The sequence below is a fragment of the Diabrotica undecimpunctata genome, chromosome 8 (assembly GCF_040954645.1).
Source record: "Diabrotica undecimpunctata isolate CICGRU chromosome 8, icDiaUnde3, whole genome shotgun sequence".
Lineage (NCBI taxonomy): Eukaryota > Metazoa > Arthropoda > Insecta > Coleoptera > Chrysomelidae > Diabrotica > Diabrotica undecimpunctata.
In genome coordinates, this window is record NC_092810.1 from 95,423,056 (window position 1) to 95,449,145 (window position 26,090).

Below are 26,090 nucleotides of genomic sequence, written 5' to 3' on the forward strand. Positions count from 1 at the left end.
TATTTAGCTCGATCGGTTTAACTTCCAAATCAGCTCTGGTGAAAATAGCTACTCCATCATCAGCTTGTTGAGCTATTCGATTTTTTTTAAAACATTGAATTTATTTTAAATTTATGTTATTTTGTACGGGTAGGAACTCCTTTTTGGATAGTTCTATCAGAGAAAGTGAATCAATCCTTGCCTTCCGCAGATTCCAGGTGTTTACTGACCCAAGAAACTGGTATCTGCTAAGAGTCCCTTGTCCAGGGTCACGGATGAAGTCCACAACGGCATCTAGGGCGGAGAAGAAGATCTTCACAACGGTCTGGAGGACGGAAGTGGCAGCCCCTGGTTTTAGGGCTTGTTTAAAATCGAAGGGTAGGTGAGACTCTCTAGCTGTAGTGGAAGCAACTCGCATAGGAGAAAGATACTCTGATGTAAAATCCCTGGTCATCCAGGTTGGGGGTTAAGGCATTGGGCCAACTCCTCGGTACTCATAAAACACGCAAAATGTTAAGAAGCCTAACCAAAGCCTCGGAACAAAAGATTGGAAACACAGTAGACGAAAACAGCAAAGAAAACAGTTAATGAATTTTTGTACATGGAATGTGCAAGGTATCTCCCGGAAAATATCAGAAATCATATCAGAACTCCAAAATCAGAGACAGATATCGCGGTGCTTAGAGAAACTAAAAAGAAGGATATAGGTTCTGAAAAGTGGGGTCACTATGACCTGTTCTATAGTGGAGTAACTAAAGACCAAAGAGCACAACAAGGTGTTGCTATTGTTATTCGCAAAACTTTGAAAAGACATATTACTTCTTGGGAAGCAACTAATCAGAGATTGATAAAAATGAAAATCACGATAAAAGGAAGCAGAATAGCCATACTAGGTGTATATGGAATTAATGAGGAAGCACAACAGTAAAGATGCATTTTTCGAACAACTGAACGATGAAATTATAAAAGTAGGAACATCTAGGGAGATCATACTTCTAGGAGACTTCAACAGCAGAGTTGGACGGAAAATAAACAACACAGTAGTAGGAGCACACGGTGAAAATACCAGAAATGATAATGGAACTAGATACACGTGGATACAACAGACCAGAAATCTGAAATATATAATAGATTATAGCATTGTAAGACAAAGAACTACAGTTAAAATACAAGATGTGCATGTAGCCAGAGGGCCATCATGTGGCACCGATCATCACCTGCTAAAAGTTAAAACGGTACTCCCAAACAGATACGAAAAAGAAAAAGAGCACATCGAGTCAAATCAGTTAATAAAATAAGTACGGTACAACCTTAACAGTTTAAACCATGAGAGTATAAAGCTACTGTATAAAAAACGATTAGACCAAAAACTAAAAAACGATAGTTTTGAAAATACCGAAGAACACTTCGAACACATCAAAGGGTCGATTCATTTAGCATCAGAAGAAGCACTGCAGAAATGTGACGAAAACCATAAAGAAATAAAACCGTACTGGTGTGATGAAAAAATAGAGAAGAAAATTAGATATAAACGTCGGAAATACCAAACATTATTAACAACAAAAACAGAAAACGATAAAACAATTTACAAAGAACCACAAGCCAAAGTAAGAAAAAAGATAACTCAAAAAAAGAACGAACCATGGGAACGGAACTGCCAAAATATCAACACCTACATAGGAGGTAGAAGAAGCACAGATAGTTGGAGATTGATTAAAAGTATGAGAAATAATAAGAAAAAAGACGTTATATCACCAATAACAACAGAAAAATGGGAAGAATGTTTCTAAAAAAATTACCAGAACAAAGACCAGAATTTACTAACATGGAAGACAACACGATAGGTATACGTATAAATTTATCACAATTACAAATAAGTAAATCAGAGATGGAAGAAATAACCAAATCCCTGAAAAATGGAAAATCCCTTGGTTCTGGCGACATCCCTGCAGAATTAGTGAAAGCCGGCACAGACAAACTCCAGGAATAGTTAAGACAACTCTTTCAAGACTGCTTGAATGAGGCCGAATGACCAAAAGAATGGAAATTATCTATTATGTCAACTATCCACAAAAAGGACAGAAAGGATCAGTGTGAAAATTACAGAGGAATTGCGGTAAACAGCACAATAAGTAGGATGTATGGGAAACTTATTAAAAACAAAATAGAAAATGATTATAGAGATTACGAAGCGGAGGAGCAAGATGGTTTTAGAGCTGGGCGATCCACAGTATACCACTTGTAATCTATTACGCAGGTAATTGAGAAAAAACAGCCGTCAATAAAGAAGTTCACCTGGTGTACGTAGACTTACAAAAAGCATATGACAGTGTACCCCTCAGTTAACTATGGTCAAACCCTACAGCAAACCAACATTAAGCATGGTCTTATCAAAGCAGTCCCAACTCTGTATAATGGAACGACTGCAAAAATGAAAACTGGATCAAGGATATCTGAGGGATTTAATGTCACGAAAGGACTAAAGCAGGGTTGCAGTATTTCGCCTACCCTTTTCAAAATTTATCTGGAACAAGCACTCAGGCTCTGGAAAAGAAAATGTAATGGCATGGGAATCCCTCTCAATGACGAGACTACACTGTACACCTTATGTTTAACTGATGACCAAATACTGATTGCTCAGGATCATGACGACTTAAGTTACATGACTCGGAAGCTAATAGAAGAATATATCAAATGGGGTCTCGAAGTCAGCATTAAGAAAACTAAAATCATGTGTATTGGAGGGATAAAGCAGTCCATTATATTAGACGATGGGGTAGAAATTAGACACTCTGATGAACACAAGTACCTGGGTATGAAGATCACTCAAGATGGAACACTCGATGCTGCTACAAAAGACAGAAACATACAGGGTAGAAAAGCCATATCTATGATGAACGGCATTCTGTGGGACTAAACAATATCTAAAGCGAACAAACAACTCATATACAACACCATACTTTACATATGGCAGTAAAGTTTGGCCAATGAAACAAAGAACAGAAAAACTGTTACTAGCAACAGAAACAGACTTCTGGAGAAGAGCAGAAGGCAAATCAAGAAGAGATAGGATACCAAATGAGAGAATACGAAAAATGATGGGAGTCAAGCATACAATAGTTGATGACATAAAAACAAAACAGTTAATATGGTACAGCCATGTACAGAGAATGCCAGATGAGAGGATTCCGAAACAGATTTTGACGTGGACACCACAAGGAAGAAGAAAAAGAGGAAGGCCGAGAAGAAGCTGGATAGAGGAAATTGAAAAAGAACTAGACCAAAGAGAAATCCCTCCAGGCCTATGGTTAAATAGAGAAGAATGGCGGTTAGGAGTAGGAAGGCGTCGGAGAACGCTGTAAACCGATAGTAGTAGTAGTAGTTATTTTGTTTGAAGTGGGTTTCTTGAAGACAAAGAATTAAAGGAGAAAGCTCGCCGATTAGTTGTTTTAACTGTTCATAGTGGGTATAAAACCCATTTATGTTCCATTGCACTATAAATAAATTAGTCATCCCTTGATTAACCTTCAACTAGTGATGATTCGTCAGTTTCGTCAGCTGAAGAAGGGTTGGGGTTTATTTTTTTCTTTAGTCGGGTGATATTATTTCTTAACCTAGAATTTTGTGTGTAACAATAAACAAAATTAAGGATCTCAATTAGTTAGTAGTAATCTTTAGAAGTTACTTCAGGGTTATGAGAGTTTGGATTGTAGGACATGCATTAGATATTAGAAGTCTCTGGGCTGGAGAAATTAATCTTCTTACTTCGACTTGATATCCATTTATTTCGATATATTTATAAGAATGAAGAAAAACATCAACAGTGTTTTTTGAAGAGACGTACATGGTCCTATTGTTAGCAATTCTGGAGGCAAAAAGTACATTAATTGGATCCACTAGTGATCCAAGAGCTACGACGTAATCATGGATTTTTGTACCTTCAATGCTGGAAACTACTATTGCTTGTTGTTTTGTTGGATGTTTAAAATAATTTACGGCATGTGAGTAACTGTGTTTAGTGAAGGTGTGTGTAGTAATTTTGTTGTATGAAGTCATTTTATTAATTTTCTTGATCAGTTGTTGAGCCGGTCCAAAAAACCGGTCAAGACCCAACTGGAATTTTTATCTCTTTACGTAGGTATTATTTAAAGGTTATTTTGTTGTTGTTACAAAAATAATACGAAAAGAAGTGCTTCTCACTTGAGATAATATTGTCAGTACTAACTAATGCACTTTTGTAGTAGAGGTATAAAATTATAAAATTATGATTTGTTTTTACCATTTAAAATGACTATATTTCGGGACAGCTGATAACATGGTAGATTTGGTCGATATCAGGGCCGAACTCCTTTGTTAGTTCTATTTAGTTAATTAGTTAGTTCTATTTTGAATTTTTTCATTATGGATAGTCAAAGTTTTCAATTTATGCCATCTGCTTTGGTAAGTTTTTCTTACGTAAATGTGATAAAATGTTCTTTAAAAGCTAATATTTTATATGAGTAAGATTGCTGTTAAATTATAAGGTAATCAAACTGCATATCAAAATGTCTAATATGTTTTTTTAAATTATTTGCTGAATGAAAACCTTGTTGAGATAAGTTGATCATTAAAATGTATTTATCGAATTATGTAAATGTTACAAATGTTCTTAATAACAAAACATTTCAGTTAACATCCAAATGTCTGAAAGTCTCGGGAAAAAGTGTGCGGAAATATAAACATGGGCCTGATACAACCCTCACATTAAAGAAGAAAAGTCGCAAAAGGAAGTTAACGACTGACAAATTATAGCGTCAAAAATCAAATTCGCTTAGAAATTTATCCTATCTATGAAGAAAGTAAACTTCTATTATATAAAATAAATATTTTATAAAAAAGTTGGGCTAATAGTTATAGATTATATCGTTGAGTTGCGCCAAATGTAGGCAACCAACTTAAAGTTTTTGGTAACATTTAGCTTGAGTTTCTTAAGAATAGTTTCAATAAACGAATAAAGTTTAATCAAGTTTAATACAGAATTTAAAGTTTATCCATTTAGTCGGTAATTAATAAAGTTCTGTTTTATTTACGTTTGTATACTATTAATATTGGCAATGAGCACTTGTGCTTGGTTGTATAGTAATTTCCAGCCACTTTTATTCTGTCAAAAATAACTAACTTCGCAAAAAAATAATTACAAAATTCACTAGACAGTTCGAACTGGAAGTAGCGAACCGACTATAACAAATATTTCAAAGGCTTAATTCAAATATTTGGAAATCTTAATCTTTTAAATGAATGTGAAAGGTGCAGTTGGTATTTTGAAATATTTATACTTCCGTTTTTTAGATATTCAGAGAAAATTCTGTTCAAATTAATACTATCAAAATTCTCGGAAGCCAATGGGGTTGCACTTCCATTAATGGCACTCCCAACAATGTTTAAAACATTCTTATTATTCTTTTTTTAAGCAATATAAAATCAGTAATAACAATTAATCTAATGTGACAGATTGCAAATTAACTTTTGTTTTTCTCATTTCCATAATAACGAAAGGTACATCACATTTTCAACCTTTTACATTATTAGTTTTTATTTCAATTTTTTTTTGTAGTATTTTTTGACTCGAATGGTTCACTTGGATTATTGAGAGTACATAAGGTAATGTTGTTTCTGTATTGACACTCTTACTTACAAATTGGGTATTAACTCATTTTCTTTTCTAAGACTTTATTAAGTTTATCAACTTTGAGCCCTTTTGCTTTTGCGTATTTCATAGATTTTTCAGAAGAAGACGTATTAATATGATGTTGAGAACTTTCAGAAACTGGGTTATTTGGATTAGAAGATATTTTGATAGGGGAACAATGGACAGGATCGAAATATTTTTCATCTTGAAGCTTTGCCATTTTCAAATTATAATCTAGAACAGCTTTTTAAATATTGATTTCGTAAAAAAGTTGTTTGATATCGGAATCTGAGACGTTGGCTTTAATTATTTCGATTTCTTAAGTTGAGTTGTTGATAATTTTCTATAGGTCGTTTTATATAATTTACTTTTAGATTTTTTTAATTCGCTGATCATCTGCTCTAGAGATTGGGAATTTCCTGTAGACTGTTGCACATTTGGAGACATATTGGACTTACTAGAAAGAGAATACTTAAAAATATAACGACCTAGAGGAAATTATTAACAATTCAACTAAAGAAATCGAAATAATTAAAGCCAACGTCTCAGATCCCGATATCAAACAACTTTTTTACAAAATCGATATTTAAAAAGCTGTTCTAGATTATAATTTGAAAATGGCAAAGCTTCAAGATGAAAAATATTTCGATCCTGTCCATTGTTCCCCTATCAAAATATATTCTAATCCAAATAACCCAGTTTCTGAAAGTTCTCAACATAATATTAATACGTCTTCTTCTGAAAAATTTATGAAATACGCAAAAGAAAAAGAGCTCAAAATTGATAAACTTAATAAAGTCTTAGAAAAGAAAATGAGTTAATACCCAATTTGTAAGTAAGAGTGTCAATACAGAAAGAACATTACATTATGTACTCTCAATAATCCAAGTGAACCATTCGAATCAAAAAATACTACAAACAAAATAAACCACTTTGTTGCAAGAAACAATTTAAGCCTCAAAATTCAATTTTTTGTAGTAATACATGATTACAAAGTGTATCAATAAAAAAAATAGCGTGAAGTTTTCGTGGACAACTGCTCTTTAAAACACTTGCTCTATGTAGAGTACTCCGGCTGCGCAGTCGTGCTCTAAAAGACCTCAATATCCACTTATAGTTTATTATACTATTAAAGTCATTTTATTGCCGTACTTTGTCATCCAAGATTTTTATTATGAGGTTAAAGCTCATTGTATTAGTCAAATTCATTTCTATTGCATTTAGTTCACACTCATATGGTTGGAAACAGAATGTGATGTCCTTAATTCCCAAATAACCCTTCCCACTACACACTTTTCGGACTTTCTAGACCAAATGGGTCACAATTGAAACAGTAAAATACTACTTGCGTAAAAGCGACAAATATGAGTAATTTATTACAAATCTTACCTGGGTCAGTAACCTTTGCAATTTTTTTAAGAAGGTTTAAGCCGGCATCTATTGAAACCCTGTACAAATAAACCGGACAGTTGGATGTTTTTGCATGTATATTTCCTGCTGCAATAATCCCAGACACAAAGTAGAAATCTGTAGCTAACTGAAACAAATTTAAATAGAACAGTTAACCCAAACCGAGAATAATAACAATAATTGAGATTAAAGCAGTAATAAAGATCATAAAAATCCTTTTAATACGTGAGAAATAGTTTGTACAAATTAAAGGAAAAACAATAAGTATTGTCGCATAATATTATTATTAATATAAATATTAGATTTATAAACTTGTGAGCATTTGTTTTGTTAAGCGTCCCAAATTTTAAGACTATAAATGCTATAACTATTTTAATACATCTCGTATTTAACGATACATTTTGATTAACAATGGTAAATTTTTAAGAACTACGTTATAATAGCTACTTAAGTTTCTCTAAAAAACCTACTCGTTACTGAATTCCGTTGCATTTTAGAAGAGACTAAGGGTTGTAGAACAATTAAACGGAAGTATTATTTAGCGTATTCAGCGTCCAACAATTAGTGTGCGGACCGCATTCTTGGGCGAGTGTTTACCAAAATAATTACATTAATTGCCTCGACCCTGTTAATTGTTTTATTGTTTTGCTGTTACTTATTTTTGGGTTTTTGTGTTTTTGGTATTTGATTTCACGTCTATTACGTGAAACATTACAATCTATTACGTCTATTACAATCATATATCATGATTATTATGATTGTTTATTTTGACTTTAATCTTAGTTTATTGAGCCAATAAAAAAGAATTATAACTTATTTGTTATCAAAAGTAAAATAATCCTTATATTACCTGTGTTCAATGGATTCAAAAGATTTTCTAGTTGTCTTTTATCGGGTAGAGAAGAAAGGATAAGAATACAAATATATTATACATATTACAAAAATTTACGTTTCTTTATTTTATATGAACGAATAAAACAATTATTAAATTCTGTCGTTATCTTATCAATCAGCATACAAGAAAATAAATCAAATTTTTATAATAATAAGATTATAAAGCTACATACATTTATATTACGTGAAAACCAATTTTACTTAAAATTTTCTTTACTTGAAACAAGAAACAACAAAACTTTAAACTTTTGATTAGCCTAACAAAACCTCAGTTCTTAAATTTGAATGCTAATGACCATGATGTCAAACAAATATATATATATATATTATATATATATATATATATATATATATATATATATATATATATATATATATATATATATATATATATATATATGGTATATATGTATATATAAACGTTGGTATAGGTATCAGAAGGTGTTGTTTTGCTGGTAAAAGTAAACCATTAAAATTTCCGGTAAATTTTTAACTGATATTGACGAATGGGTCAAAGCTGATCTAAAAAGTTAGCCAGCTCTCCCTAGTAACACACGACGTCCTATGGACGTCCAATATACGTCCAGTTTTGGTCCGGACGTAAAATGGACGTACTTTGGACGTACGAAGTGGGACGTACTTTGGGTAGACTAAATATGGACGTTCTCTGGACGTCCGTACTGGGACGTTCCCTGGACGTCCGAACTCGGACGTTTTCTGGACGTCCGACATTTACCAATTATGGAATCAAATAGCAAATATTTCAATAAAATAAAAAATTATTTACGTTAATAAAATAATTAAAAGTGAAAAGGATAAATCATGATTAATTAAAAGTTGTATAGTTTAATATATCCACATGTTTTTGTTTTTAGGTAAATTGTAAAAATCTTTTATTTCTAGATAATTCGTTACAATTGTTTTATTATTCTAGTTATCACGATGATATCTGTTTGCTAATTCTAATAAGTAAAAATATGATTTTTATCAACAAGATAAATCTTGAAATCATCTTTGAAAAGATGACCAAGTGGTCGTATATACTCTAGCTGCGCAAAGTAATGATGATTGTTGTCATTGATGATTATATTAATTGTCATTGTCATGTCATACCTATTTAAACAAATGGCACAGTTTAATAATAATATTATTAATGCTTAAAAGAAACAAAATAATTTTATTTAAGCAGTATAAAGTGCAAATGGTGTGAATTAGCAACTTTTTTGATGCTTGGGCTTGCTTTGGTTATATTTTAGTATATCGTTAAAAGTTTGGTACTATTTGTTAGGTTACTTCCGAGATTGGTTTTTATTTTATTACAAAAAGGTAAGTGTAATTTTTCTTTTCCTAAAATTAGTTATGTTTAAAAGAAAACGATTTGTTTCTAAGCGTCATCAACAGAGGATGGTTACGAAAAACGTAGATAATATTGTTGAAAATATTAATAACCCCGATATTCCATCTTCAAACTTTCTTCGGAATCCGTAACTGATCATTTTGATGATAGTTTCAGTTCAAATAGTTCAGGTTACAATACATCCGATTTAAACTTTTTATTAACATGTTAAGTACCTAAAATAATCCAAATTACCACGTGGACGACCATTCTGGTGATCATTTACAAAGCTCTTCTTTCAATGAAACTGAAGAAGGGTCTAAATATGGTTGTAACGAGAATTCTGGAGAACCTTATCGAGATGTTTTTAATTTTTCCAATAAGTTATACAACTAGACTTTGTCCTTTATTACTAGGTGATTTATTAAAAATTCATAACGAAGTTCCTGATCTTTCTCATTTGCCTTCAAATGTTAGAACCCTTCTTGCTTCACCCAGAGAACAAATACTCTGACACATATGACTCAAATTTTAAAGGTATTTTTATCGTCACAAAAAAAAGTGTAATTTGTTTATATATCCTAAAATTGTAGATTTAATAGGCATTTACCATGGTTATGAGAAACCAAAATTTGCAAATGAATGTTTGATTGATTTTGTAACAGAGGCTGTTTTTTTATTAGATAGTTTAAGCTAAAATAATTAAGCATGGATGATCAAGTTTGTGGGGTAGTCAGATTACTGTTACATGTTGATTTATATTTTAGGATAATGAGCTTTCCAAAATTGGTGAGGAGACCATAAACGAATTGTTAGGAGAAGCCTTAAGAAGCTAATCTGCAATAAAATTCAAGGAAAATATAGTTGACTAGGGAAAAATCAATATAAAGCTTTTGAAGACACACATATAGCTCTGATTTTAAAAGGTTTGTAACTTGTAAACATAAATCAATTTAAGGTACATTTAAGAATTTACACTATCGCTTAAGTGGCCACATACAGCGTATGAAGCATATCGTTAACTGTGTCTTATATGTAATTTAGATGGCAAAATTTACCAACTCACAAATGTTCAGGTCTGGCTATGAGATTGCTTTAAGAACTACACCTAGCTATATGAGATGAAGGTTTGTTGTTGGCCGTATATTTTATTTATACACTGTTATTTTTGTTTTTTAAGTATTAAAGTGTAATTACTGCTCATTTGGTTATTAGAAATAAATACCAATGGTTGTGTTGTTATTTTTTTAGTTCATGTGAGATTCATTAAATCCACAGCACTTGAAATTCATGTGTTTAATTTTACGCCTTTGAATGATGATTTATTCACAATAAGCAAAGTATAATAAACTACATCTGAAATTTGTTTAATTTATGAATGTACATTAATTTTGTTTTCAGATGCTGCTTGGAAAAACTCCAAAACCAGCGTTGCCATGGGGAAGGAAATTGAAACTTGATAATGAAATATCTGAGGAGATCTAAAGAGAGGGCAGATAATATTTAATTTGCATGTTGCATTAGCAAATATGATAATTTTGTAATGGTTAAATTGTGTGGTTGGTGGACAGAAAGGGACAGTCAATTTTTGAGACATTTTTATTTATTAAAAATAGGTTCCTAAAAATTTATCTACTGCTGAAATAAAACAGACAAAGTTCCATATTAAGTATTGATCTTTTTCATACTTATGATTTCAACTTTAGAACTCAACAATTGACTTGTCTGCTTTTAATTGCCGACCACAAAATTGTAAGGGAAATCAGAATGGGAAGGGATAAGGGAAGTTGAATGGTTCTGTTTTTAGTGAGCCACAGTTTCAGCGATTTTGCCAATTTCTTTAGCAGTATTCACAATCCTTCTTTCTCCTGTGTAGACAAGTGTAGTCAAAGATCCCATATCAGTCACAGCCATATATTCACTCTTTAACTATTAAAATTTGTACATTCTAGCATGCTTACAGTGTCTAAATACCAATAAAGGTCTTGGTCCAGACGGAATATCTCAACTTATTTTTAAGGACTTCTGTATTCTTTTTATGTAGGCCTCTATGGCTTATTTTTGATATATCTCTGACTGAGGGTCACTTTTCATCACAATTTAATTATTGATTTTATCCTTAACTCATTGATTCCTAATTATCGTTCCATTATAATTCTTTCTGCTATTCCTAAAATTTCGAGGCTTTACTGATCAATTTTTTGACAGTAAATCTGAAGAATCAGCTTTATACTGGTCAGCATGGTTTACTGTCTAGTTGTTCATCTTCTACTAATTTACACTGATTATGTTATAGTAGCATTAAAAAACATTTTTTATGTCGATTAGATGTATACGACTTTTCTACAAGCATCTACTGTTTTTGTAAATTGTGTAAACCATATTCTTCTTCTGGTATGTACAATTTCTTAAATCTGGATTCTCTTACCAGAAGAGGTACCTTTCAATCTTTATTTTTAAGGTTTTTTATAAAATAACCAATCTCCTGAATTGCTTCATCTACTTTGTTTTCATATACCCCCTCATTCACTGCGTCAGAATTCACATTTCCATGTTCCTTCTTCTTCTTCTTCTCGTGCCACTCCTAGCGGAGATTGGAAATCATCATGGCCACTGCGACTTTGTTAGCAGCGCGCCTAAAAAGTTCAATCGAATCGAACCATGTTCCTTACCGCAGAACTAATTATGGTTCAAGCATAGGTATGGTCTGAATCTTTTGTATCAATAGCTTTAGGTACTATTTGAAGCACTAAAGTGCAAAATGATACTTTTTATAAATGTGTACTTATTTATTTTATTCATGTATATTTTATTTTTATCTGTAATTTTGTGTATATTTCTATAATGTTGCATTTTTGTATAATTTTGACAGTGAATTAGTTCCATTTCATTCCATTTGTTATTAATAAATAAATATATGTAATAATAAATGTAATGTCCTTTAAACATGTATGTTTGATTACTCAAAATGATTTTATATTCCTATAATGTTGCATTTTTGTATAATTTTGACAGTGAATTTTTCCCGTTTGTTAATAATAAATAAATGTAATAATAAAATGTAAGTTCCATTAAACATTTACGTTTTATTTCCCAAAATACATTCCTAATATGCACAGGATGACATCATTTTTAGTACTTTATATAATGGCGTTGACGTCTAATTTACATCCTTAGCGCTAAAATAGACGTCCGAAAACATCAAAAAAGTCCATCCAGTAAGTCCTCCGGACGTACTATGGACGTTCGATTAAGGTCCAATTAACGTCCCGGTACGTCCATTTTACGTCCGCTCGGGACGTAAAATGGACGTCCATCGGACGTTCGGCGCAGCGACATTCGGACCAATATAGGACGTTAAATGGACGTACTTGGGACCAAAGCGGACGTTCTAGGGACGTCCCTAAAGTCCGTGAGGAACGTACTATGGACGTCCATTGGACGTACGTGTGCTATTAGGGCTGCTAACGAATCCTACCTTCTACGTCCATGAAGACATAAGTCGCGTAATCTCTGGCAATATATGGCGTATTACGGGTGTACAATATAAAGCAGAAGTAGAAGGGTGAAAGGCTGGTTTCAGCGCCTTATAATCGGACCACACCAGCGAACCCTTAACAACTTGCACTGAAGCAGGATGGTAAGGGACGCCGCAGAACCCCTAACATAAAAGACACACCCAAATTATGGCCCTCATTCTCCGTAGGCCATATAGCTTCTGAACTAGGTAGCTTTCGGTATCAAGCCAGGAGGATGTCTCTTCTATTTTTATATTTATTTTAGGTTAGTTTGACAGAGGGGTCTATGTTTATGTAAACCTTCATTGCAAATTTTATATAATATTATGTAGAAATGTTTCGTTTGCACTTACTAAACAAGAAACAGAGTTTATGTTACTAACTAGTTAAGAAGGAAAAAGAACCAAACACCAATAAAAATCAAATTTTATCTCATTTAAACTTGCAATAATCCCTTTAATCTGTGTAACTTTTAAAGAACTTTTATATAGTTGTTGTTTATTTTCTTGAAAAGAAGATTACTGTATATATATAGCACTAAATTTTCAATGTCTTCCCTTTTATTTAAGGTGTTTTGTGTAGTTTTAATTAAACACATTTCCAGAAACAGTCTTTTGTTGTAATTTCTTTTCCTTCTCAATATTTCTGCTTGATCATAATTAAGCGTGTGGCCCATCATGGATGGGCCACACGACTACAATACAAAGGAATACCTCTTATACGGTAAAAATGCAGTTTTTTTAGCAAAATATCATGAAAAACATAGTCAAAGGCCTTTGAAAGATTACACAGCATTATGCCAGAGTGATTATGCTTCTCAAGACCATCAACTATGGCACTCATCACATCTAAAAGTGCATGTGTTGTGGAACGATCATTTCTAAACCCATATTGTGAACTAGTAAAAAAGTTATTTGTTTCGAAGTACGATATAAGACGCTTCTTTAGAATTTTTTCGATTATTTTAATGAATATCGAAACGATGGAAATTTGTCTATAATTTTATACAAGGTCACGATCGCCCTTTTTAAAAATAGGAATAATCTGGAGTATTTAAATAAAGTTATTAGTCTATTAATAAGATGTGTTAAAGGTTTAGTAATTACAATTGTAGGTATTTCACTAGTGCTTTCGATAAAATATGGGTTTAGCTCATTAGTATCCAAACAATTTGAATTTTTTAATGTTTTTATTACTGTGGATACTTCTTGTTGATTGGTTGGAGACAGAAAAAATGAATTTAATGGAGCTGGAAATTTTTGATAGTTCAAAATTGTGTCGTCTGGTGTATTTGAAAGAGATTTTATATTATTCTCAGCAATTTCAACAAAAAAGTTGTTGACAGAGTCACAAGATATGTTGGTTATTGAATTATGTAAACTATTTGTTTTGTTTCGCTCATAGTTAATTACCGTCCAACACGTCTTGAATCTACTCTTTGAAGTTAATATATTACTCTACTCTTTGAATATAAATTGATCATATGCCAATTTTTCGTTCTTTTTAACTTAGCATTGTAATTATTTTTATATCTTTTATATTCGCTGTAATGTACTGGGTTTTTAGTAGAATCAGCACGTATTTTATACGTTTGCAAATAATTTCTCATATTTTTTAAGTTGTCATTGAACCAGTTTACCGGACATGACATACTTCTGTCGTTGATAACCAGTTTTTTTAGTGGAAAATATTGCGATGCTGCAAGATTATAATTATCTATTAGAAACGTTGCTGGGTAATTTATATCAAGATTTATCGTTAAACATGTGCAAACACTTGACTTTTGCTGGATTGGTGTTAAGCTTACACTGATATACTGGCCGCGGTGATCAGAGAAACAAGGTTCAAGAACCTTTGGCCGAAACCGATCTTCTTTAATATTTGTCATAATATTGTCTATACATTTAGCCGATGTATCAGTAATTCTAGTATAGTTATGGATTGTTTGTTTTATTCCAAATGATGATATTATAGAAGTCAGCTTACTAGTATTTGCCGTTTTCGCAATAAAATTAATATTAAAGTCTCCCAAAACTATTACTTTTAAATTTGGCCTCATAATGGAACCTAATAAATTTTCGAAATTTCTAAAAAAGACTTAAATCGTTACATTTACTCGATCTATAGACTGCCAATACAACCGTGTAATATCTTGTAGAACAATTCGACAAAATTCATATGTTTGTTCTATATTAAATTTATCACAGTTAATAGCTTCGAATTTTAAAGTATTTTTAACATATATTACAGTACCACCGTTTTTTATTTTTCCTACAGAAACTGGTAGCAAGTAAATACCCATCGATGTTTATGTATCGGAGATCTTCACTCTGTCAGTGCTCTGAGAAGCAAACAACATCGAAGGTAAATTCCAACAGAAATAAATCTGTCATTTGTACTTTATTTGCTAAACATTGAACATTAACATGGAACATACTCACCAGACTTTTGCTATTCAAAATATGAATTAGTTTTTCAGGAACTTCTAAACTTCCTACGTCTCGATCTAGATTATTTCCATTTGTGTGGACGGCTGCATTTCCACTACTGTTTTGTAAAGTCCCGATATGTTTGATTACAAAGGAGTTTTCTTCCCGTGTCTCTGCTGTAGGGACATATGTAGCTGTAGTCAAAGTTATGAATTGTCTGCTGTCTGCGTTCTTTCCCGAAATTTGTTAATGACTTTAATGAACAGATCCACTGGGCCATATAGATGGGTTGTATATATTGTCTAGACTCTCTAAAGGGAAGGACACTTTATAAAATGATTGCTAATCAGTTCTATTCCATTCCTTACAATCAAAACATATTTTAGGCGCCGTTTTGTTTAAAAATCCTTCAAATCATTTGAACTCATATCGGCACAGACACGTAAAACGTGCAGATGCCCCCGTCGAGGGAGTGTATTAAAATTAGAAGAAATTTTGCTACCGAAAATCGTTTTGTTGTATTTATTCATTTTATTTTATGTCGGGGAATTCCTTTCGGAATCTCCTACCGGTTTTGTATTTAACCAATATTTTGTTCAGTAGGTTTTTGTTCAGGTTCACTAGCCGACACAATTTTTTGTTCGTTTATTTTATATTTACTTTTTCGAGAATTTGTATTTGTTGTTGATGTTTTAATAGAATCTGATATTTTACTGGTAGATGGCGGTACATGTTGCAAAATTGGATTAGTGTTTTGTAATTTTAACAATAATATTAAATCTTCTTGTTCTTAAGTTCTTTTTTCAAGTTGATAAGACGGTCTACGTACGATTTCAAGTTCTTTTTTAATAGCGCCATAATCTTTCCCAAGTCTTCCACAATCACAAGATAAATTTTCACTTGTGTCATGAAATTTGTCTTCTTTATCACTGTTTGTTAAGTTCGTAGCTTTATCACTAAGTTTATTTACATAATTTATTAACTGAATGTTTGTCACTGTCACTGTTACCTAACATAAAATTGACTTAAATGTACACAAGTTCATTCTTGTTCAATTTATTTAATTCCGTTTATTCCCATTAAAATAGTAATTACCAGATTCAACAGTTGTTACCAGGTGATCTGATATCTTTTAATTATTATTATTAATGAAGACGAAGTCGTAAATTATCCAACATCATTTTTAAATTCTCTGGATATACCAGAGCTGTCACCACACAACCTTCAGTTGAAAATTGGCTCACCAATTATTCTGCTACGCAATTTGAACCCACTCAGAATATCCAACGGCACACGTTTAGTCAGTATCACCGGAAATATTATTGAAGCAACCATTTTGACTGGACGATTTGAAGGGAAATCGTCCTTTTGCCACGTATTCCAATGATAGCCTCACATACCACAATATAATTCAAAAGGCTTCAACCCCCTGTTTGATTAGCATTCGCTATGCTCATTAATAAATCTCAAGGCCAGATAATGTCCGTTTGCGGCATGGATTCAGAGAATCCATGTTTCCCATAATAGGGACAATTATAGGCTGCATACTTATATGTTGGTAAACCATCAATTTATTTTTATAGTAGCAAAAAACAAATTACCGAAAAATATTGCGCTTCAAATAGCGGTTAATTGAATGTTAATTGATAGGTATAATTTAGAATATTGTAATTAAAAACATAAGTGGATAAAGGTCATAATGTCACTTTTTTGAGAAAATTTTTTTATTATTTTTTTGTTCTTCTAATGTGCTGTTTAACCTTTTAAAATTTAATTTTAAAATTACCTATTTTTAGCTAATTAAAAAAATAGGAAGGTATTAAAGCAATATGTCAGACTAGATTTTCCAATTCTAGTGGATAAAGGTATTATTTTATAAATCGCGGACATATTACCTTTATCCACTCAAATGTTTAATAGCTTAACAGTTGGTTTTCTGACATTTAACTTTATAGGTTATGTTATGGAAATCAGTGTAACTGTGTTATTTATTTTGTGCAAATTTTTTTACAGTTTCTAAGTCAAAAAGCTACGAAGAAATTATGTAGAGTAGAGGAAAAATAATTTACAGACTATATCTTCAACAGAAGAAAGAAAAGACTGTTAAACAAGGTAATATTACAATATTATATAAAGGTTCATATACGTATATTTGATACTTGTTTTATGCAAAGTATCTACCAGTTAATGCTTTTTACTGCAGTCTTTATCACATCCTACTTATAATATTGTTGGTTTTAGGTGTATTTCTTCCTAGATGTTCTTCTGATTTAAATACCTGTAGAGTTGACGAGCTATTCAATAAACAGTATTATACAGACATTCAGATACCATCGACTTCTGGAAATTTTGTCGCTAAGGGAATATTTATTTGACCTTTCCAACCTCGTTGACAAGGTAATTAACCTTTCAAGGTTAATTTTCGTTTTAAGATAATATCAAAGTTATTTAGATATTTTCTAATCTGTTTTGTTTGATGCATTTTGTTGTAATCAAGTTATTTTGGCTGTTTCAGGATCTCATAAACACTATGCGTTGTCCAAACTTTATTAAAATTATTCTCCAATAGCTTTTAATAAGTAAAAATTTGGTTTTGTGCTTTTGAGATATTTGGTATGAAATGAAAAAAAAAAACACATGGATACCATACGTAAGCCTGGCTGAAAAGGTTTATAATTCCTTAGTATGTAGTAAATTTATTTTCATTTTACTAATATAGTTTTTTATTTTTAGAAAACACTGAGTCAGGAATTCGTTCCTTCAAGTACGGACTATTTAGAAGAATCAGACTACTATGAAAAGACCAGAAACAAAATGTTTTCCAAAAAAATACATGATGCTAAATGAAACATCTTTTCTGAAAAATTTTCTAACAAAAATATGATAAATGAAGAAAAGAAACAAAGTATGCGGAATATAGACAACCAAGCAGAAGTGAATGCCGAAAATAAGACAGAAGAATTTCAAATAAAAACCAACATGGAAGACAGTCAAAGCTCGGTACATGTTACCGGAGAAGAACAAGGACCTGCTGTTTCCAAACCTGAAATATATTTCTCAAAATGGAAAAATTATGGCAGCAAAAAAAATTGAGGAAGATTTAGTATTATGTAAAACAACAAGCAGATTAAAGTGTGGAACCAAATTCAGCCTAGAAGCTAGAGAATCTATATTGAAGAGATTTTATGAATTAAAAAATAACGCAGAAAAACTGTCTTTCATTTAAAAGCATTGAGATATATCAAGTTTCAAGACACCGAATTCGTACTGGAGGTAAAAAGCAGAAGTTAAGGGAATGTTCTTTTACATACTCAATAACTTGCGAAAGGAAAAAAATATCTGTCTATAAGGATGCAATTTGTTTGCTTTACGAAGATGGCTCAAAGAAAATATTAAATCTTCAAAGACAACTTAAACAAGTTCAATCAGCTCCAAGTCCAAGTAACCCAGGGCAACATACAAATAGGCCTCACAAGATCTGTGAAGAAGTAGTAGATTACATTACTCAACATGTTCAAATGTTTCCAGCTGAAAGCTTTCACTATTCTCGAAACAAAAATTAGAATGGAAAGTACTTGTCACCATTATTAAATGTAACAAAAATGTATGAACTCTACCTAAAAAGACGTGAAGATCTATCATTAGGATATCCAAAAAGTGACACATGTAGCACGTGTGATTCTGGAGAAAATACTTTTAAGCATAAAGAAAACTGTAGCATTGTATTTAAATTTCAAAAAGTAGATATTCAAAAGCCAATAACTGACAACAATATGTGCTACATCACAATGGATCTACAACAAACGATGCCGTTACCTAAGCTTTCAACATCAAGAGCATTCTATTTACGTCAAATGTGGCTATATAAATTTGGTATACATTGCATAACTTTATCAGGATCAAAATCTTACTTTTTATCGTGGACTGAAGATGTAGCTAAACGAGGTAGTACTGAAATAGCGAGTTGTCTATTCCAATTTTGTAAGCTTTTAAAAGTCATTTAATCATATGGTCAAATTAATGTTCTGGTTAGAACAAAAACTTATAACTGTAGGTCTATATCAATATCTCATTTTAAATGAATATTTTAAAATAATAGAGCATAAATTTCCTGAAGTGGACCACAGGTATTTAGATTCTGGCAGGGACTTTGGAAGGATACAAACAGGTCTAAGGAAACATCAGTCAATTTTTATTCCAGATCAATATCCTAACATAATCACGTCGACAAGAACAAAAGATAGCATTTGTGTAAATATGGAAAATTTTTTCTACGAATTTGAAGATTTGCTAACGAACATTTATTTATGTGAAAAACAAACAAATAGTTTAAATGAAAATGTTAATTTTCGTGATAATGTAAAATGGATAAAAGTGTACGAATTTGGCTTCTATCTCTATAAGACATACCTTAATGACTACATTCCATTTTAGCAAGTAGATTTAAGAACAAAAAAGAACAGCACATCTGACCAGAACGGAATCTAGACCAAGAGACTGTAAAATAAAACTGGTTGTTTGAGTTTAGAAAAAATGGAAAATTTAAGAGACAAAATAAAATTTGTTCCCGAAGAGTACAGATGGTTTTATGAAAACACGATGGAGTAAAATAAAGAAAATCCTAAAAAGAAAACAAGAACATACTAAAAAATTTGTTTTTAATAATTTTGCATCCTGTATTGTATTTTTTTTTAAATAAATGCCCATTTTTGATACTTAACTCTTTTATCCACATAACCCTAACATTTTTTAAATATTTTTACTACGTAAATTAAGGCAATATTTCCAAAAAATTTGAAATATTTGGCTTAACCCATTAGCGCCCACCGTTACTATATGGTAACGTAAAACACATGATTTTTAAAAATTCTGCGGTACGCCCATGGAACTAGTCAGCGACATAATATTTTGAAAACTATCGTTTCTAGGAATACTTCAGGCACCCATAAAACGTAACGGATTCGTATTTTAGTCTTCTCTCAACCGTCGAGAGATAATCATATGACAGTGTGGTTTGAGTTTATAGAAAAAGATGGAGGTCCGTTTTGCGTAAGTAATTTTTGACAGTCTTCTAGTAACTATATTTGCATATTTAAAAAAAAACTAAGTTTATTATACTCAAACTTATTATAAATTGTTGTATTTTATCAACAATTAAATGTAGCGAATTTGGTAGGAATAGTCAAAGTACGCCGTTACCATATGGTTGCGGTGGGCGTTTACGGAGTCATAATTTAATTTTTTTTTCAGTCGTGGATTTTCGTTAGCAGAAGCGCTAGATATGGTTTACGGTGACGAAAAATTAGCTAAGCAAGTCGATAATATTTTTATAACACCGCCAGATGTAAATGGTGCTGATACAGACGAGGATTCTTCGAATGAAGATGAAGGTGGATTCATAAATAACCTAACAGGTGCTTAGTTGTACAAATAATGATATACGTACATATTATAATTGTTTATTTTTATAGTAGGCAGCTACGAGCGCAAGCAGAAATACAACTTTCTAGCAACGAAAGGATCGGTACTGACAATGAAAAAGTGCAGACAGATGTAAGTATAACCAGTAATTTTTTAATTGGCTTAGGTTTAAAATTTATTTCTATTACAGTTACAAACAGTAGTGGAGACACCCGAAAGAGAAACTAGAGCATCGTTTCAACTATGGCAAAATGAAAGAAAAGATGTATTAATGAAAACCTGTGCTTGGGTTCAAGGAGACTTACAGTCTGCAAGTTTTTCGTTTCCAGAAGATTATTCTAGGTATGAAAATCTATCATGTCTTGATATGTTCAGTATATTTTTTTATGATGAGACAGCAAACTACTTAGCGGAAGAATCAGAACGATATGCACAATTTGTAAACCAAACTGACCCATGCATTACATCTGGAGAAATACGTTGTTTTATAGGTATTCTCCTGCTATCGGGGTACAATCCATTACCATCGAAGAGAATGTATTGGGATACTCATGATGATGTAAAGAACACTTTAGTTTCTAATTCAATGAGACGAAATAGATTTCTGCAAATTCAAAGGTTTTTGCATTTCGCAGATAATACTAAGCCTAATATTAGTGACAAAGCATGGAAAATTCGACCATTGATTGACAGACTAAAAACAAAATGTCTTGAAAATTTTGTTCCAACAAAAAATCTATTATATGACGAGTCTATGATAAAGTATTATGGCCGCCATCAATGTAAACAATTTATACGAAATAAACCAATCCGCTTTGGTTACAAAATGTGGTCGCTAAATACTTCTACTGGATATCTGGTAAACTTTGACCTATACCAAGGAAGAAATCCACGTTCAAATGAACAATACGATAAACTTTTTGGCAAGTGTTCATCCCCTTTGGTGCGAATGCTTGAAGAGATAAATCACTCAGATTTACACTACAATTTACACGTTGACAACCTATTTTCAGGATTTAATTTATTTAGTTACCTACGATTTTTGGGGTACGGCACAATTGGAACAATTAGAGAAAACAGAATTCCATCTAGCTGTCCCTTGGAAAAAAAGAAGGAGTTTTCTAAAAGAAATCGTGGCTGTTCACAACATACAATAGAAAAAAACAGCGGTATCTTACTGGTGCGATGGAAAGATAACTATGTTGTCACAATGGCATCTACGAGTTGTGGTGGTTCAGCATTGGGCACGGTAAAAAGATTTTCTCATGAAGAAAAGCGCCATATTCAAGTAAGTCGGCCTCACTGTATTGCTGAATACAATAAAAATATGGGGGGTACCGACTTGATGGATCAAGGTGTTTCAACCTACCGAGTAGCAATTCACAGTAAAAAATGTTACTGGCCAATTGTAACATGGCTGTTGGATGTTGCAGTCCATAATTCATGGCATTTATATAAAAAAAATAAAAAAGATATATCCTTGCTATCGTTTAGGAGAGAATTGGCCCAAGTTCTTCTCGCAAGATATGGAAGTCCTCCCTTATATACAGGAAGACCTACTCTACATAGACAGAACTTGCCATATCTTCGTTTTGATCGCATCGATCATTTCGTTACACCAAGCAGTAGAAGGCGATGTGCTGGTGAAGGATGTACAACATCTGGACAATGTGCCAAAAATCCAACGTTGGTTTGTGTGTTAATTGTTTTATAGGATACCACACCAGACGATAAAAATATTCTCAAATAAATATTTAAAAAAAAACTAAAAATTTTTATTTCAACGATCCTAAAAATTCCTTAAGCGCCCAGCGTTACCATATTGTAACACCATGTAATTTTTTTAAAAAAAGACATGAAACCGAAAAACTTATTTTTTTGGATTAAATTATTAACATTTTCATCTAATTAACCCTAAAAGTAAAGATTTTCAAAAAAAAACTTGGGCGCTAATGGGTTAAGGTAACTTTTTTAAATTCATTTAAAAATGTAAAAAAAGTACCTTCAGATACCTGCTTAAAGAAGTGTAGCAATACAAATTTAAAAAATAAATAATTAAATTGGATCAAAAGACACTAAAATGCTCATTACTCAATAACATAATTTTGTGACATATGACCTTTATCCACTTGTCTTCAATTAATTGGAGTAAAAATCAAACTTTTCTTACCTCCGTTATGGAACTTAATTCATATAAAAGTTAGTAGTAACAAATTCTGTATCTCTGATTAGACCAGTCTGGTTAAAAAAAAAGGTGGAAAAATGTTTCGCAGATATCTGAAGCTTTTAAGACATAGGTAGGGGATACTAGATGATGAATAGATGAAAAGATACTCCTAGTTTTACCTTGCGTTTTTTTTAAGCAATAATTTATGGTCACAATTTGATTTTTTGTCTATAAATTTTTTCCCTTATATTTTAAATAAACAATATTTATGTCATTTTTTTATGTCAAGAATATCTTTGTTCTCCCGTTTTTTTAATTAAAATTAATAAATAATTTACAAAGATATTTGCAAAAAAAGCATTTTTTTTGCACTAATTTATAAATTTTATTAATTTATTTATTAACAAAATAAAATGGTATTAATACATTTAAACATCAAGGAATTACCATCTTTTAGATTTGTGCGTTTCCCCCCGATCAGTCAAATACTTTATAAGTTATTTAATTTGTTTATCCCTGAGGCTAATTATTTAAACTATTGAGCTTGCCCTATGCATGATGCTAGACACATTCAGCAAATTTCATAGGATTTTTTAAGACTATCTGAGAAGTTAAATGCATATTGAGTTTTCATCGAAATTATTTACAAAATAAACGATTGAAAAAGGCGTATGTTTTTTGCTTATAAACGATTGTAATAACTTCTATATTTTCCAAGCTACAGACTTGTACGTACAACCATTGGATAACCGGTAAAAAAGCTCACATTAAAAAATAAAAAACCTTCTATGACCAATAGAAACGAAGTTAGTCACTGTTTTTAAAAAAATCATATCTCCATTGTTTATAAACATTAAGAAGTAAAATTTGCACAAATTTTGAATGAAAATCTAAACTTTATATTGAAACTTATAGCTATAAAATTTATCTAATTTTTCGAAACGACGGTACTTTCGAAAGATCGACATAGGAAAGTGGAGAGAATATCTGTTTCAGCTCCGTTTTTTTTCGGCATCGGAACTTCAAATTGCAACACGTAGGAAAAATTTACATTATCTTGGCTTCCTTTGCAGCTGCAAGCCTCTTTTTTTTATTCTGGGGTAGCTCGTCGAAATATAAATAACTACATAGTTTTCACTGGCCGGAAAATATGGGAAAACTCGGAAAAATTGAGTCATTTGAAATTCACCCTAAATACTTATTTTTTTTTTTGCTCGAATAGTCTGTCGCAGTATTAATAATGATGACATAATTTTCACCCCCCATAAACCTCGGAAAATCCCGGAAAATCAACATATGTTTTTTCATTTTATATCAATGATGTAATAATACTTATATATTTCATAAATTAAATTTCAGGTAATTTTTTACACATGATATTATTATATTCCTTATATTAATTATAATTGTTTGTATTTTTATAATTAACAATATTGATTTTTATTCTATTTTTCTTACAAATATGATACACAATATTAATCTAATCTGCCTTACTGCTTTGATAAAATAAGTCGATTTTTTCATCACTTGCCTTATTAAATTTTGCAATGTTTATTGAACTTTACTTTTTTTATTTTCTTTACATACATTGGTTTAAAAGTTAAAATGTGGTTTATTTATTCGACTTCACTGTCAGGTCTGAACCTTTTTGTTGCAGGTTGTTTGTCTTCACTTATTAAGTCAGTCTTTTCATACATTAACAATTAAATAACAATTTGGTCAAAGTGAAGACTTCGTAATAACAAATACCTTTTTCAAATTACCTCCTCGACGGTTATATACATGGACATCTCCACAACATACCAAAGAAAAAATAGTGAGAAATTAAATAGACTACATTATGATAGCAAGGAGGTATCATAATGCTGTTAAATGTACTAAGACGTACCCAGGAGCTGATATAGGCTCAGATCATAACCCGGTAGTTACTGTGATAGAGGCGAGACCAAAAAAGATTAGAAGACCACACAGAAAGGCACTAGATTTAAATAAACTTAGAAACAAAAATATACGACAAGAAACAGGAGAAGAAATAAGTAAAAACCTCCATTCAGTGCAGCAACAAATTAATGATACAAACAACGTTAACCAAAAATTAAAGTACATAAATACAGCTATACAAACAGCAGGAAAGAAACATCTTACAAAAACAACAACAAATAATAAGGGGTGGATGACACAAGATATACTAGACTTGATGGAACAAAGAAGAAAGATGAAGAATTACCCAGACAAATACAAAGAAATAAATAAACACATAAAAAAGAGAATAAAAGAAGCCAAAGAGGAGTGGATTAAAGAACAATGTGAAGAAATGAAAACCTATGAGAAAAAGTACGATGCGTTCAATATGCACAAAAAATTAAAAGAGATAACAGGAAGCATAAAGAAATGCCAAATAGGTAAACTTAAAGACAAAGATGTAAATCTTATTGTAGATCTAGAGAATAAAATAAAAAGATGGACAGAAGACCTAAATGAATTATTTGAAGACGATAGAAACAACTTAACTCAGATAATCAATGCAACTGGGCCAGACATATTGAAAGAAGAAGCAAATACGCAATAAGAAACGCTAAAAATGGAAAAGCAAATGGACCTGATGAAATTCCTACAGAACTGTTGAAGCTTTTGAATGATAAATCCGTAACCATAATATTAAATTTTGCAGCGAGGAGCTAAAACAGTTTCCCCTCCACTTTCCTATGTCGATCTTTCGAAAGTAACTTCGTTTCAAAAGGTTTTAAGTTCCGAAAAATTGGATGAATTTTATAGCTATAAAATTCAATATAAAGTTTAGATTTTCATTCAAAATTTGTGCAAATTTTACTTCTTAATGTTAATAAACAATGGAGATATAATTAACAAAAAAATCGTCGCTAACTTCGTTCCTTTTATTTGTAAAAGATTTATTTGTTTTGTTAAATGTGAGTTTTTTTACCAGCTATCGAATGGTTGTACGTACAAGTCTGTAGCTTGAAAAATATAGAAGTTATTACAATTGTTTATAAGTAAAAAACATACCCCTTTTTCAAACGTTTATTTTGTAAATAATTTCAATGAAAACTCAATATTCATTTAACTTCTGAGATAGTATTAGTCCTAAAAAATCCTATGAAATTTGTTAAATGTGTCTAGTATTATTCATAGGGCAAGTTCAATGGTTTAAATAATTAGTCCCAGGGATAAACAAATTGAATAACTTTTAAACTATTTGACTTATCGGGGGGAAATTTCGCACAAATTTAAAGGACGGTAGTTTCTCAAT

At 31.5% G+C, this 26,090-nt stretch overlaps 1 protein-coding gene and 1 long non-coding RNA gene across 2 annotated transcripts in view; one reads left to right on the top strand and one right to left on the bottom strand.

Annotated features, from left to right (window-relative positions):
- The window catches only part of LOC140449008 (uncharacterized), a 158,152-nt gene that overhangs the window by 88,816 nt on the left and 43,246 nt on the right, over window positions 1–26,090 (bottom strand). The window contains exon 5 of the mRNA XM_072542148.1: window positions 7,037–7,184. Coding sequence (XP_072398249.1) covers window positions 7,037–7,184 — 148 coding nt within the window. The remainder of the gene's footprint in view (window positions 1–7,036; window positions 7,185–26,090) is intronic.
- Window positions 8,991–12,159, top strand: LOC140447780 (uncharacterized). The gene is made up of 3 exons (XR_011951635.1): window positions 8,991–9,277; window positions 10,055–10,213; window positions 10,689–12,159. It is a non-coding gene; the product is annotated as an uncharacterized lncRNA (long non-coding RNA).